Genomic DNA, 17,172 nt, shown 5'->3' on the forward strand with positions numbered 1-17,172 from the left:
TTCTGGTGAACAGCACTATCAACCCCAGAGCGATCCTCATTTAAATAATGCATCCTGTGGAAATCAAAGCTTGATTTCTCTTGGATTAGTGTCCTTTGCTCCTTGAATTCTCTTCTCGTTTGCCTGATACCTGCTTTTCTTTCTTCTTACTACTCTCACATCCAAGAGTCCTCTGTTGTAGCTTCCTGTCCTGGGAGAGACTGCTTACCTGCTGACTGACATGGTGGTAGTGCGTGCGCCTCTGTGCCTGCTGATGGACTGACCAGGATGCAAAAAGTAACAGCGGAATTCTGCTTGCCTTGCTCTTAGTGGAGCCAGCACTTACCATCTCTCCTGCTTCCCATACTGACAGATTGTAGAGAGACCATGCAGGAACTCATTTATCTTTCAAACTTTGTCGTTCAATATGGCTCAGAAATCAAAGAGAAGAAATGCACAAATGAAAAAAAAAAAAAAAAAAAAAAAGAGTAACCCACCAATTTACTATTTTAATGCAGAACAATGGTAGAAATTTATTTTCCTATCTGGGAAATTTAGAAATGCTTGCCATTTTTGGAGGATCCTCATAGTAAATCAAATGTTTTTGAGGTGTAGGAAATACCAGAGTTGCAAGAGCAGATGCTGTAGGAAAATCATGGTTCTGATTTTATTAAAAAAAAAAAAAAAAAAAAAAAAGCATGCACACAGCACAGCTATGTAAAGGTGTGGTTTTGGCTTTACACAAGTCACACTTTAAACAAAAGCAGAAGTGGTGATATCTCAATGCTGCTATACCAGCATAAAAGTATATCTGGTGGGGCAAGGAATAAATGGTAATGTAATTGTCTACCTGATAAGGATGTTCAGATATTTCACTAAAATGTTAATAAGCATAATGGTGCCACCAAGACAATAAGCAGACCCTAATGACTGATACGTGCTATGAGAATGCTGGAGTCTTTTCAGTTTTAACTAACCTAGCTTGAAATGATAACTTCATTACCAGTCTTGTATATTTGTTCTGATCTTATATGAATTTTTGGCAGGATCATGAACCGCAACCTGATTTTAGAGTCAGTCTTTTAGAGAGGAATTGTGTGAGCAGCATGTACTCAAGTTTGGTTTAATGTTGTTAAGTTCTAATCAATATAGGAGTTCCTTTGGTACTAGAAACTACTCTAGACGCTATTTTAAAAGGAGGAAAGGTCCTAGGGTTTTGTTTCCTGTATATTCAGGCTTTGATAGGGACGGGTACGTGATTTTTAACTTCTCGTTGCGAATCTTTGTCCATCTTTGTTTTGCTCTGCATAGTTAAAGAAGATACGCTGTTGATTCATGTAAGAAACTTTAAAAGTTCTGTTTCCTAAACAAAGGCCCAAATGTGTTTGTTTCATGGTTTATTATTATAGTGGGTGTTAATAAAAAGATGTTTTACTCCTTTACTTCCTTATTTCTTCCCTCTCTTTCATTTTGTACACACACAAAAAAGAAGATTGAGTAATTCTTTACTGTAAAAATTATTTTTGTTCCTACAGCATGAACATACACAAGCAAGTTTTTTCCATGTATTTTAGTGAAAACCTGCTGATTAACACAGAATGAATTGAATGAGTTCAGTAACCAGTATTGTCAGCTTTAGTTATGTTTTGTTTTACATAGGTGTTTATTACAGCCTCATCCAAGCATTTAGAAATTGCCATTTTTATTGTTACCAGAAGTCAATTAGTGCATACTTTGTTGTTGTTACATGTATAAAGCAAAGATACATTTTAAGTATTTAATTACCTCAGAAGTCTTTTACGTGTTCTAAAGTATAAATAGTATGTATGGATAAAGCACGATAAATTATAGTACATATAAAGAGTTTAAGTTATAGTGGAAAGCAGTTACATAATGAGTTGCAAAATGGGCCCTAAGTGGATTACCTTAGTCACAGTACCTAAGCATTAGGTAAGTAAAAACCTACTGTGTGCTGCTTTCGTCAGGGAAAGGTGCTTTTGTCCTGATGGGACTTGATATATGCCTGTATTTATTATACCCTCAAAGTCTCTTCTGTTTCTGAAGGAATATCAAAAAATGACCTCTCTTCATCAGTCTCTTCTGCTTCCATGTTGCTGTTGTATGTTCTACAAGTCTCGCGTTAGCGTGAATCCCTGCACCTATCCCCAGTGCACTAATATTTTTAGATCTTGAATATACTGTAGAATAATTTGAAGGGAAGTAGGGTCAAAATTTCTGTATCTTGCAGACTTCATGCCAAGCTTAAAAGCTGGAGACTTTATCTGATGTTTATGAACTAACTTAAAAAAAAAAAAATCTTTTAAAAGAGATGATTGATCTGACCTGAAGATTTCTTCAGGAAGCTCATCTGGTACTATAGCTGTCTTGGGTTAAACTAGAAATTCTAAGTACGTTTTCTTCTATTTACTTGTGTAATTTTACTTGTGTAAATTTAAGTGTATTTACTTAACCTACTACATTAATTTCCAGTCTTATAATACAATCTGTTTAATACCAGTTCTTTTTTAGCTTAGCATCTAATAAAGTTTTTTTCTGATTTGCTGATAGTATGCCAAAATCCAGTGATAAATGATGTGGAAAGCGTTTTTAATACATATATTGCTATAGTGCCAGTAGATGGCACTAAAACAAAGACTTGCTTAGAGCCTTCCAAGGAATGATATACTGATTGTGCACAGAGTTCTTGGAATTGCAAATTACAAAACTAGTTTGTTTTACTGTCATATTTTTTTCTATGTATATTTTAGCCATTTTTTTATGAAAAATGTGTAGTCTTTCATTTAAGATAAATCCTAGCTGCACAAAAAATAATCAAATTTTCAAATGTCATAACATTTTAATTATGGCATATGTATTTTTACCTTCCAGTTCTACTAATAACCCAAGAGTTTTGTTACCATACTACTTACTGTATTGTGAACTATATTCAGGCAACTGTAGAAATGCAGCTAGTGTTTGGGGATTGGAAAGTGGTGACTGACAGCTTCACAGCATTTTCTTGGTCAGGAGAGGACAAGTCGCTTGTTTTTAGTTAGTCAACAAAATACATGTCTTTGCATGGTACTGAGTGGTGATTGTGTGGCAAATGCGGTTGACTTATTCACTTTTTTCTAACCTTTAAGTAATTTCCAAGAGCAGGCAGACAATAAATTACAGAAGGTCTGTAAGCTAACTTAATATTTTAAGGAAAAAAAAAAAAGTTGCTACAGCTTTCCTTTACTAATAAGTGTCACCTGCTAGCTTTATAAAGCTCATTTGTGTATTGCCATCTTTTAAAAAAATACTGCATAGATTTGCAATAGTGGTCTGACTGATAAATACATTTAAATAATAAGGGAACAAATTATCTTTGTGATAATAGTGGAAACGTTTTAAATCCATAATTGGTCACACTAAAAACAAGTAGTAAGCTTTCAGCAATGTGTATGTAAGATAGCCTGACTGCTCTGTGAAACTTCGAGGTGGTCAACATCATGTGATTATATAAAGAAGTAAATGTGAGAATTTGTATAATTACTTTGGAGGAGGTTGTGTAGTCATGTAAGGTTGATAAATTAGTTAACATTAGGAAATAAGGACTAAACCTTCAGGTTGAAGGGATTTCAGTCTACGAGTTCCGTTCATTTTCACCTGAGGGGAAAGTAGAATACTACTGTCTCTACCTGCATTATAATTACGTTGAAACATTAGATAAGAAAAAATCGATAAATTCACACTGTATTGTGTTGAGATACCTCTTGCACATTTCAAGTTTGTTGTGTGAGTACTTTAGATAGGTACTTGAAATGGAAATTATTTATGGATGAGAGGGGACCAGTGGCATTCAGTTTTCTTACATGTTCTTAAACATTTGTGGATGAAGACCCCTTAGGTGGCTTGTTTTCAGACAAGGGCCCAGCACGTTTTTATGGCTGCCCCTTACGTTGTCCAGCAGGACAAAACTGATGCTTTACATTTACATAATATATAATATATATTAACTGAAAAGCCTCACTCATTAATTTTTATCTCATTCACTGCTTTGAATCAACTGCCTAAAAGTTAAAATCTTTGCTTTGTAGTATGTTTCTCAGATCACTCATTCACTTAAGATTTAAAGTACAGTACGTTCTCCCCTTGAAGGAAGGAGAATCCTTCAGAAACCAGTAACTAGCATCTGACTCTTCCTGCAATACTGAAATCAATTTAGTAAAACATGCTGAATGGCATGGCCTCTTGTACAGGCTGCTGCTAAGTCATTTGCTATAAAAATAGTGTTTTACTATGGAAGTTGTGGAAACACAGAAGTACCGTCAGTAAAATGAGTCTTCCTACAAAATCAATTGTGCTTCAGGTTTTGTATGTTGCAAAAATTTAGTGATTTGAACTGAGTGAAGCATGCCTTCCATCATTGTAGCTGATACAACTGACTGCCTGTGTACTCAAATAATGTATATTTAGTTGTATGACTTTTTTTTTTTTTTTTCAGAGGATGTGAGTTCATTTTCTTTGGTAATTCCTCACAGATGCTTCATGGGAAATTCTGTAGTTTTCGCTGATAATGTAGAGATGGTTGCTGTTTGGTTGCCTTGTTGAAATATGGATCCAGTTTTGCAGCAGAGTGTTGGGACCCGAGGCACAGCTACTTCCTCCTTCCTGTGTCTGCGGCCTTATGTTCATTAGGCTTTTTGAATTTTGGAGAATATTAGTTCTCAGCTGCAAGAAGTAGTTTAAATCATAATTGCTTTGCCTATTCACAAAGGAACTGGAAGGTGTATCATAGAATTGTTAGCTGCTTTATTTTTGAAGTGTCTTGGAAATGATGTGGATGCCTCTGTCTTTTGCTTAATGCAGTAAAGGAACAGACAGACTTTGAGAAAGTGCTCAACGTGTGTTACTTACTGCTTTTTCAGAGAAATTCTTGGCTCTCTTACAGTCGTGTAGGATTGTTGAACAGAAAGCCTGTACAACCATGTGAAAACTGTAGTAGTTGAAAACTTAGGGGTTATTTGCAGGTGCATTATTATACAGTCAGTTAAAAAGTTGTGTTGGAATATAAAAGGAAGAACATTGGTTCAGAGAGAATGCAGTACTTAGCAAATATCAAGTACGTGAATATGGAATATGTTAACGATGTATATGAGGGATAGTATTTTTTGTTTTATTTGCAAAGCGAGACCTAAAGTGCACATTTCTCCCCATTTAAAGAGATCTGATATTAACATAACAAAGTTGCACTCTTGTTCCTGGGCTTCAAAAAATATCTGCATATTAAAAACTTTGGAAGTTGAAGTAAATAGCTCTGAAGAAATCATTTCCTTGACAGCAGTACAAAAAATGCTGGGAAATTTATGTATTGGAGCAGTTTGCTCAATACCCTGTTTTTCACTCCTGAAATATTTCATAATAGTGCTATATAACTGCCGATCAACATCACATATTTCTGAATGATCCTTGTATTTTGTATATTTCCTTGAAGACCAGAGGGATCATTTGTGAGTGATTTAACTTCTAGTCCCTGATCACTTCAGTGAGGTTATATGAATGTTTTAATGAGGAGTGGAAGTAATAGAGAGTTTGATATTCTTGTTTTGTTCCTCCTCCCCAGTTGTCATTTCATTCCATTTGAACTTAAGTATGGAAAGATAGGCACTAATCAGATGTTATTGGTAAAAACTAAATGAAGGTTTTAATTCCACATATGGTGATTCCTGTGAACCTGTAACAATTTGAATTGCAGGTTTTTGTGTTTGTTTTTTCCCCTCAGGCCAGTATGATGTGTTGTCACTACCTTCACAAAACTTATTTCTGAAATTCTTTGTTTTGCCTGTATAGGAATAATTGTATTAGTTACTGAACAAGCATTTCTGTTCTCAATTGAATATAACCTGAATATGTGCAGACAAATAATAATAGATCCATAATATATTTATATCATGCTGGTTTTAAATCCACTCAGCATTTTAGTATTCAACTAAAAAATTTAGGACTGTATCCCGTGTTTTCAACTATTACATGTAAGTGGAAAGAAAATTAACTTTTGGGGGGTGAGGCAACAGCTTGTCTAGGCAGAATCTTAAATGCTTGATGGTATGAAGCCTGCACTTTGCCTTCAGGCTGTTTACTTCCCTGCACTTAAGGCCTTATCCAATTACCAGGGTAGTCAATTGAAAAACTTGCATTAGCTCTGTAAACTCTGGATCTTTTCTGTAGTATGTGTTGAATTCATTATATTAGTGTTCTCTTTGTTTTAGCAATAAGGGAACAGAAAGAAAATTTACTGAAATAGTTTAGTAGTGAATACATCTTAGATTTTAGTGTGTGCGCGTATAGTCTATATTTAGTAATTTGCAACTTCAGTGGCCACAGGTAACTGCATGATTCAGGGACTGAAGTGGACTACCATAACTAGAAAGCTTATAAAAAGGATTAAACATAGTTACTACCCATTTTTTTTAAAGGCTTAGTTACAGTATGGTACGATTTCCTGTCTTCAAGTTAGCTTTGTAGAAGGTAGTCTGAGAAGCTTCAATTATTGGGTACAGATACGAGAGTCATGTAAGTGATGCTTTAGTGTATCTGTTAAATAGGAGATAAGAATTGCATGTGAATCCAGCATGGCAGATTTGAGGGAACACTGACATTTCATTCAACTTCTGTACACTTAGAGGAATCTCTTTTTTATGTATTTATTTTGCAAGTTACTTACTTCTTGGTTTATTGGTACATTTTGTAAATGGTCCTTACATTTTTCTCTTAAGTGAAGCTTCTATGAAATGTTTAACTACAAAGTTTGTACATTCCTGTACAGCGTGTGGGTGGTTGAGTGCAATGTTAAAATTTTGTTTTAGAATCATTTGTAGCTTATTTTGAAGTGAAAGAAATTACATAATTTTGTTTTTCTTTCCTTGTAAGCAAAGTATGTTGATCGTAGCTATTGAGAATATGAGTAGCTTGTCCCTGATACTGTATTGTTTTAGCTAGTGTAGGTTTTACATTTAAAGAAATCTAGTACATAAATATTTTTACTGGTTTATATAAATTCATCTACTACTTAAAATAAGTTTGAGATAATTATTTATATAATTCAGTAAAAATGTCTATAAACTGTTTCAGATAAGCTATGACATGTTAGATACTAGTTGATTATTGTGGCTAGTATTTAGGTTTGGGGGGGATCACTTCTAAAGACAACTTTAGTGAGATGTTTTCCTTTGTCTCTGTAGTTATCAGAGACTGTTACAGACGATTGCTGTACTCGAGGCTCAACGTACTCAAGCAGTTCAAGACCTTGAAAGTTTAGGCAGACACCAGAGAGAAGCACTGAAAGATCCTATTGGATTTGTGGAAAGACTCCAGAAGAAGGTATTTCGATGGGCATTTCTTAAGTCTTACTCAGATTTTTTTTTAATAACTAGTAATTCATCATTTGTAGGTATCAGAATTCCATATATACTTGCGTAGAAACATTAGGAGCTTGAAGTCCTTTCTCTGCTGAGCAGAAATGACCCTTGGGCTTATGAAATGTTTGAGAGAGGTCTTCAAATATTTTATTAGATATGTTTTCTTTCCATTGTTACATGGAAATATAATTTTTAAACTTGTAATGTGGGTATTTTAAGACAACCTGAAATCTACAGGTGACTGCAAGTGCTTGGTTGTAAAGCCAGGAATTTGTAATTTTTCTCATTAGAGCAATTAAATGACATTCTATGAATGAATTTGGTAGTGTACTTTTGAAAGAGTAGGAAATATTGTTCATTAAATCAAAATGGACATTAGAAAACATACCTGGAAGAGTGCTGGATAACGTAACTAAAATACTGTCTGATGGAAGAGAATGAATTTTGATAAAGAATGATTTTCTTCTCAAGCTTAAAATATGTAGTAACAGAGATGCTTTAAAAAAAAAAAAAAAGTATTTTATGATGCCCTTTCCCTAGGTTTATAGAGACCTTGGTTTAAAGAGAGGTCTGACCTAAGTCTATTGGTTTCAGTGGTTGTTTAGCCATTACATTTTGAGATGTGTTAATAACTCGTAATAGGATTGCATTTGATAATCATTGTATCATATAGGAAATACTAATGCTAGTTGAAGGCATGTGGTACATTTATGTCTCTGAATCTAAGGAAGGATACTCTTAAGGTTGACCATAAAAAAAAAAAAAAAAAAAGAAAAAAGTTGTAAGGCTTGCATCAGTAGTGTTATAGTAAGAAGACAGCATAAACATTGTAAATTATGCTTTGATTTCCTTGAAGGGATGGGTTTGGGTTTCAGTTTATCAGATGATAAAACATGGTGTTTTCTTAACCTTAAGAAAGTTACAGGTAGTGGGCAAGCAGTATGTCTAAACAAAACAAAAGGCAGGTAGACAGCAACAGAGTATTGAAATCAGAAACACCTGATTTCAGCTGTGAAACACAAACTTCGAAGCTTTGTGCTCAATAAGCCATCATTGACCGTGCCGCTGCATATTTTATATGCACTGTTGTGTATTACTCTTGAAAGAGATCTTCTCCTGAAAAAACCTTTGTGCTGCATGGCACTTTAAAAATGCTGATTTTGAATTTTGCTTTTAGTTGAAAGGCAGTTTTTCATAACTTTTTCATAACTTTCCAGGATCCATAGTTCTTTGTTGGGATATACAACAAGTACATTAAGTGTTGTTTATCACTTTTCACATTTTTTTCAGGTCGATATGGGTCTTCCATATCCTCAGAGAGTTGTTCAGCTCCCTGAGATTGCCTGGGACCAATATACCACTAGCCTTGGAAACTTTGAGAGAGAATTCAAAAACCGAAAACGTAACAGTAGGAGAGCAAAGCTGATTTTTGACAAAGGTAAAAGGAGAGTGAATATATGTTACAAGAAGCAAAAGACCAGCATGGAGTTTTAATAATTCATTTCTTGTGTTGTTTGCAGTAGGTATACCTGCAAGACCAAAAAGTCCTTTGGATCCCAAGAAGGATGGAGAATCTGTTTCATACTCTGTCTTGCCTTTAAGTGATGGTCCAGAAGGCTCTACAAGCAGTCGTCCACAGGTAGTTGTCACAAAAGGAAAGATAGATTTTTTACAAAACAGTAAAAATTTTTAAATTATGGGGTATGTGGATAATTTTAACCATTAATTTAATCATTAAAATTGATCATAAAATTAATTCATGGATCAAATTGGAGATCCTATTTTTTGCTTTAGAACAATTTTATTTCAAATTTTCATGCCTATATTTGTTTCAGTTCTGATTTTTACTTAGGAAAAGGATCAAAGTCAAGTTATCCTAGCTGTACATTTTCTAAACACCTGTTCCATTTTTTGTACTATATTTGAGCAGATGATAAGAGGACGACTTTGCGATGAGACCAAACCTGAAACGTTTAACCAGCTGTGGACTGTAGAGGAACAGGTAATGGGAAACTCTTCCACTTTAGTAGCTGCAATAATATATGTGATAATAACAAACATTGTAATAATATTTACAGTAATTTAAGTTAAAGTCACATGTATGTAGATACCTGTCCAGTGACAACTTGTATCTCTACTAAGAAAAATGTGTTTTTTCTGTTGTTTGTGCTCAATTTAGAAAAAACTCGAGCAGTTGCTTCTGAAGTATCCACCAGAGGAAGTAGAGTCCCGACGGTGGCAGAAGATAGCTGATGAACTGGGAAATAGAACAGCAAAGCAGGTAACAAGTAAAATGCTTTAAGAAGTAATCCCTTCTGTTGATTATTTTTTAGCTTTTTAGGAAGCACTGATAAGAGATTTTTTTAAACAGAAAATAAAAAATTAGAAATAAATCTAGGTACCATAAGTCATAAAATGAGAAATCAGAAAAGAGGTTTATTTTTGATAATGTTCATAATTAAATCAATAAAACCTATCTTGATAGAAAAAGATTTGACTTTATGCATTTTTTGAATATTCTAGTATGGTAGTACCAGTATCAGACACTGCGTCCCAGCAGTTAGTATATAATTTCCCAGTAGTTCTAATTGTAGATCTCAATTTTTAAAACTGCAATACATAAAATTCAGTATCTTTTCAGTTGGCACTTTTTCTTAAAAATTTAACAGCAGAGCCTGCATTTCACTAATAACAACGTGATTCTTTTAATCTCAAATCAAGAATTTTAACAGTGCCCCAAAGCCCATGACAAAACTGCCAGACATAGTTGTTGTTCATTAGATTTTGACAGCATCCATTTAATTCTTTATAGCAAGTATAGTGTGTGACACCATTTGTTCTCAGATTGAGTTACGATGGAGTACTGAATTTCCTGCACCTCAATACTGTAAAATGGGCAGACATTTTAATACTTGCAGACAGAAGAATTAGCTTTATACTGGGGCCCGTGTCCACAAAAGGAGTGGAGATACTGAATGTTTTTGACTTTTAGGGATTTTTCCACTAAAGCAGCATACTTTCTCCTGTTCGACCAGAAGTTATAAATAAATAAATATGCCGATGTTCTGTGTTTACAGAACTTTTATTTCTCCTATTTCACTAGTATGCTTTCGCATAGAAGAATTCTTAAGTGTTTCTCTTAATACAACAATACCTCATCTCAGGTCATATCTAGGCTTACAGGTATATTTTGCCATACTGGGAAATTAAAATGCATGCTTCTGATATCATAAATAAAATACAGAAGTACTTTCTGTATGCACAGTTTTGAAGTGAAGGCCTGTTATATTTCATTAGACATTTAATTGTTGATTGTTTTTTGTTTTTAGGTTGCCAGTAGAGTACAAAAATATTTTATTAAACTGACTAAAGCTGGTATTCCAGTTCCAGGAAGAACTCCAAATTTATATTTATATTCCAAAAAGGTGAGACAATATTACAACAGAAATTCCATTTTTCTTCTTGCATTTGCATGCAAATTGAAACTAAAATATTAATATTTCAGTGAACTTAAGTCTTGATTAAGTCTTGCATGTATTTCTTAATTAATCTATTTCTTTTGCTATTAATGTAGAGTGAGTTAGGAGTTATTCTAGTTTCACATCAACACCTGTTAATTACAGCTGTATTGCATAATCACACCAAAATGAAGTGTCAGGAAAGAGAATGCTGCAGTTAGAGTGCAGGCTGAACTAACAAGGCTGGAGCATTGGACTTGGGGGTACTTTTTCCTCGTTTGTAAGTGTATTGTCATTGATACAGAAGAGGCTAATGAGAACCCTATTGGAAGAGGATAAGGAGCCCTGTAGTTCATATTGTACAGTCATGTTTTAATTACCAAAAACATAGACGACTGTGTATAACAGCATACTTAGCTAGCACATTAAATGAGCATTTAATTCTGAAATGTCGTCTTTTATTTTGATTTGCAGTATATATGACTGTTAAAATGAAAAGGTCATATAAATGACGATTAAAATGTAATGTTTTTCCTGATCTTGGAATGGGTGAGAAAATATGACCTTGAGAAATCTTCTTAATTTGAAAAAGCACAAAGAAGACCCTAGACTGCTGTGCAGGCCAATCGTGTATTTTGATGTAAATCATGTAGTACTCCTGGACACTAATGAGAACCCTAGACATTTGAAGAGGGAAATCTTAGCATGTTTTTATTGTTTTTTTGTTAACAGTATATTTGCAGAAGTTGTTTAAAACCTGTTACAAAAACATTTTGTAGAGTAACATTGATTTTTTTCTTTTTTTTTCTTTTTTTTTTTTTTTTGCATTGAGGTATCTGTGGTGTTTTCTGATAAGGAATAGAGCAAGCCTTGCACTGATCCTGAAAATGCACATTTGCAAATTTAGTCCCTTGAAAGTTTGGGACCTAAAGTTACTGTCAGATGAGTCTGATAGGAGATCTACTAATGCTTGTCTGTAATGATGTAAAAGGGTACACACCCCCACTTGTCTACTAGTTTTCTCTGAAGTTACTGCAAAGAATGAGTATCACAGACCTTTCCATTTAACATGGTAATGCCATTTTACTTTCACCAGTATTTTAACCTACTATTCTGCTCTATAAACAGAGGCAGGGAAGGCACAGACATGATTTTGTCTGCTGCTTTATCTATTGGAAAAGTGCTTTCTGGCAGAAGAACCCAAAAAGCAGCTGCAAACATTGATACCTTAAATATTGTGGTGAGATTTATCTAAACTCTACATTGCTTGTACAGTTTACCGTTCTGTGGGGCTAATTTTGAAAGAGATGTGGGAGGGTGAAAATTGTTTTTTGAAAATTATAACCCTTGGGGTTCTTTATGTCACCTTATAATTTTAAATGACCTTAGTCACATGTTAGTTGTTTTTCCTTTCCTCTTGATTTTATTTGGAAAGACTTATTACAGAGTGCAGGGCAGCAGACTACTGTATTTGCTGAATAATGGGAGCACTTAATCAGTACGTGTGTTGACACTAACCATGTTTTCCACTAATTTGAACAGTGATCCATAAAGTTCTATAGTCCTGCTGTTCTGCTTACATACACAGTATAATCAATACTAAAACATATTTTGCACAATTTTCAATGTTTTCAAACTGCAATATATAGATTTTGAGATAAACTTATACATAGAACAAATGTAATGCTCATGTCTGTTTTCACAGTATAATTCGTACCCTTATTACCAAGTTGTAAGAGTAAGGTCATTGTCCCTGATTTTTATTAAGGTAGCTTCTCTGTTTTTTTCTTTGTAACCCACATAAAAAAACAAACATAAAAATAAAACATAAAAAATAAAAAAAAAAAAAACACTTTAAAAACATTTAAAAAAAATAAAACAGCAGAATAAAAAAAATCAAACAAATAGTATATGTGGGGGGGATTGAGGTCTTGGTCTGCTAGTTTAACTGTCTACTTAGAGCACTGATTGACAGCACCATACCAGCCTGTAGTTACTCCCAGGTCTCCAAAGGAGATAACATAATGTGGCAGAAAGGAAGTGCAAGGGGGTACTGAAAGCCTGGATCCTGCTTATGCCGTACTCCTGTTTGTTTCAATACCGAGTGTGTGTATACACTGTAAAGTGCACTATCTGTTTTACTGCCAATAATAGAAGTATAAATTGGATGCTGATACTTCAAGTATAAATTTTGGAGGAAATAAAAACCCAGTTATATGTAATGTAAATAATTGTGTCAATAGTGATGCTTCACAAGGGGAAGGTACTTCTGTTTTTCCATGGGGATTGCCTAGGCTGCTTTTTTGAAATGGTTCCTGGGTAGGTGAGAATGCTACTCAGTTCCTTAACATCTTGTTGAAGTTGCTGTGTGTATCTCCTCGTATGACATGTCTCTTGTGATAAATGGCACAGGAAATCAAGCACGATGCACCAGTTTATTTTCCTGTGCAATGTTATCAACTGTTGGTGAAAATAGAATCAGTGATTTAGGACTGTAGTAATCAATTCTTCAATTACGGCTTATTGGTTTCAGTTTTATGTTTGTATTCTATCAGTGCACCTGCCTTTAAGCTTAATCCACAAGATAAATTTCCCAAAGGAAAAATGATTTTAAACTATCTGCTCTTATGTAGTATTTTAGTTCATTCTTCACCACAAGCAGAATCATATTAAAAACAGAATTCAAATCCTCAGTTAAGTTTCTAGGCTATAACTATATGCATAATACTGCAACTATTTAAGCATAGGTATGGTTTTCCTTTCTTGAATTCCAGATCTAGTACTGTATGCACAGCCTAACCTTACAAATAGAATTATTTTTGGTGGTATGAAATTTTAAAGGAAACCAGAAAGGAAGCAAAACTCAGGAAGTTGGTGATTACGTGTATAAGGCAGAAGGTGGAAAAATTCAATGCAGCAGGCACTGTATTAGGCTTAGAACAAAATGGTCATTTTTATTCTGTGCATTGTGTGCTTACAGATATGAGGTACCAGCTTCCAATTGTCATTATTTCAGATCATTCCTTACAATGGGGCTAGTCTTAATTCCTTGTTATACTTGTCTGCAGAGCTCCATTCCAGCTAATATAATTTATGGGATCTTTGCCTTTGCTTTTTAAACTGTGCAGAACTATAAAATAATGTTATGTATTGAATCCCAGTTTAGAGATAAATGGTTTTATTACAGTGCTACAGGTTTGTGAGTGATTTTAGGAGCCTTTGGGATGAAGCATCTTCTATGAAAAGAGAAAGCATTAACTGTTGTAAATATTCCTTATGCTTTGTCTACGTAACAGAACCTAGACAAGTCCTCTGTTTTATAATTAAAAGAAAATGTTTTCCATGCTTACAGTTTTTGATTTGCATTGTTTTCTTTAAATTGTGGAATGTATTTAAGATGTCAAAATGCTGGTCGGGAAAGGAGCTAAGTAAAAAGTTAAGTCAGTTTCATTCACCAATAGCTCTTCTACTTGATATTTAATATTCTTCCATGGGGATTAAGTAATGGGGGCTGAGTGCCTTTAAGTAATCCACTTTAAAATTGCTGTGCATTCTACACCTTCAGACAGCGTTAGATACACACTAATGGAGTAATTTATCTGTTTGAACATTTCTTAGATTCCTTTTCCAGTCAGTGGCAATGAAAAAGAACCTTCAGGGACAAATTCTTTCTCATAGAAACCTCTTTTGTGGTGGAATGAAAAGCCTTTAGCAGTAGCTTTTTCTTACTATAGACTAAGAAAGAAATCTGGACAAAATTAGCCTAGACTTGCATTTTCTAAGACACAAACTAATACAAGAATTTGATGATGTGTCAAACATGGACTGATCTCCTGGGTCTAGGATGTGTGCGAAAGTACTTCTTTGGTTAGTCCCACACAAGAGCCATCCCTTAAGCCTTGGAAGTCTTTTAATACCTTTGCACTTTGGTTCTCAGTCTTTAAAATTGTATGTTTTGTTTTGTTTTATTTTGTTTTATTTTATTTTATTTTGTTTTATTTTATTTTATTTTATTTTATTTTATTTTATTTTATTTTATTATTTTATTTTTACTGTTGTGTCTCATTAATTTAGATGCTGGGCTTTTTATAGTGAGAGCACTTTCTTGCTGGGTTTTAAAAAGAGAAGTGTTCCACTCTTTGTCTGATTTCACTTACTGGGGAAAAAAGCTCCACAATATGAAACTATATGAGGCTCCAATATAGAGGTTTAAGTAAAAATAATGGGGAAGATGATACATGTTCAGTGCAAAAGAGTGATTTTTCTGACAAGGTTATATTGATGAGGATTACTTAAATGGTAATCAAGCAATTTTTTTTATAAATATATTATCTTTTCACTGTAGTCATCAAGTAGACGGCAGCACCCTTTAAATAAACATCTTTTCAAACCTTCAACTTTCATGACATCTCATGAACCCCCAGTTTATATGGATGAAGATGATGACAGATCCAGTTTTCACAGTCATATGGATACTGCAGCAGAAGAGGAAGTATCGGTATGTCATTTAAATCAGTAAGCAAATGTATTCCTTATTGTCATCTTAACTTGTTTATTGAATAATATGAGGATGAAGCATCTTTGCCATAAAACAAATATCATCAATTAAGTACTAAATTATAGTCAGATTCATGGGTCATTTTGAATTGCAAACACATTGTTAATATAAAGGTCCACAGTTCCAGAAAAAATAGACCAAAAAGATAGGAAGTAAATGAAGTAGTAAAAATTTCTGTCCTGAAACAACTTTTAAAATGTTTAGTTTTACGTATTTTCAAAACGTGATCTGATGTTATTTATTTTTAATGTTATTTATTATGTTATTATAAGTGATATCATTTTTAAAACTGTACAAACAACCCAGGCATGATTCTAGGTAAAGATGTGTGGTATTAGACAGGTTGCGTAGTGTCTTGGTAAAGCTTGAGTTCCATTGGCATCATTGCTTTTTTGTCTTCCTTCACTAAATCAACTTTTTTTTTCAATCTGCTTGAAAACATGAGCTAACAGACTTAGTCCTGAAGTGGCAAATACGTGCTTTTAGAGGCAAATTCCAGTAGATGTCTTGTCCCAGTGTGTCATTACAACGTGTAGTGTTCCAGTTTCCTAATGTATCACATGCAGTAATACTACAATGGTTTAGACACTTCTTACAACCATATGGGGGACTGTAGTGCCTATGTATTAGGGATCCTAATGAGAATATGTTTGACACAGCTCACAGCTGGTGTGAATCACTGTGGCTTTACTGTGTTTAGACTGAAGGACCTGACCTGTTAATTTTTTGTATTGTTTTGGAGAGCCTAGTGACATCATGTGTGTGAAAAGCTTGTTGCATAACAGGGGCATTAAGGCCACCCAGCTGAAGTCCATTCATTTGCTTTATCGACTTTTTTCACATGCACTGCATAATCTTCCTGAAATTATTACATTTGCTCATTTATAACCCAGTCTTAAATCACATTTTCACTCATTCTGTCTCTCAGTGATGATCTTTTTTTATGTCCAGGCATTTCTGATAATTTATTTATTCCTAATAAGAATCCTAAAAGATGTGGAAAGAAAAATGTGTATTAGAAGAGATGCCGATTACTGTTATGTATTTTAATGGAGCTGTTTTTGATCACACATTCCTTTGTTCTGTATTATTCTTAAATACATATTCTGTTCTTAATATTTTCCTAAAACATTCTAAACACATTTTTTCCCCATGGTGTCCTAACTTTAGTAAATATGAGGACCATAAACCAACTGGGATTTATTTTCATTTTGGTAGAAGTTGCTGGTTTTTTGCAGTGATAATGGTGGACTTGTGCCCTTTTTTTTTTTTTTTTTTTTTTTTTTTTTTTTTTTTTAATTTGGCTTAATCTTTTCTTTCTTCACTAGTGCAGCTTTCCAGATGGATATATTTCTGGCTTGCAGTAATGTAGAAAGACACAGGTGAGCTCAGTTACAAAAAAGATCCCCATTATCAATGCAAAATAGAAACAATTTGGAAAGAAAAAGAGATCATGAACTATAATCAAAATAAATATACTGGAGTCTGTTCTAATGTTAAAAATCAGATCTCTTAGTTACAGTCAGTGTCTCAGAGAAAAAATACTTTATATATTTGGTGTAGCAAGAAAATTATAGGCAAGGTTTTCTTTGATTTCTTTACAATGGAAGTACCAGGTGCTGTTTCCTTGTAAAATAAAAGATTATGTCTGGGTATTGCAAGTTGACTGGCATAACCATTTTTCAAAATATTGTTGTGGTATAGATTAATTATTTCTAAGTGAAGACCTTCTATTCTCAAAAGAGTGCATTTATTTTTCAGTTACAATTACTTC

At 33.9% G+C, this 17,172-nt stretch overlaps 1 protein-coding gene across 2 annotated transcripts in view; it reads left to right on the plus strand.

The window, feature by feature from the left end:
• Window positions 1-17,172, plus strand: part of ZZZ3 (zinc finger ZZ-type containing 3) — a 60,068-nt gene that overhangs the window by 36,811 nt on the left and 6,085 nt on the right. For both annotated transcript variants that reach the window (XM_082765770.1, XM_082765771.1), the window contains exons 4-10: window positions 7,206-7,344; window positions 8,673-8,820; window positions 8,903-9,021; window positions 9,313-9,384; window positions 9,562-9,663; window positions 10,712-10,807; window positions 15,186-15,338. In XM_082765770.1, coding sequence (XP_082621896.1) covers window positions 7,206-7,344; window positions 8,673-8,820; window positions 8,903-9,021; window positions 9,313-9,384; window positions 9,562-9,663; window positions 10,712-10,807; window positions 15,186-15,338 — 829 coding nt within the window. The remainder of the gene's footprint in view (window positions 1-7,205; window positions 7,345-8,672; window positions 8,821-8,902; window positions 9,022-9,312; window positions 9,385-9,561; window positions 9,664-10,711; window positions 10,808-15,185; window positions 15,339-17,172) is intronic.

The sequence above is a fragment of the Aythya marila genome (genome assembly GCF_965140915.1).
Source record: "Aythya marila genome assembly, chromosome: 8".
Classification (NCBI taxonomy): domain Eukaryota; kingdom Metazoa; phylum Chordata; class Aves; order Anseriformes; family Anatidae; genus Aythya; species Aythya marila.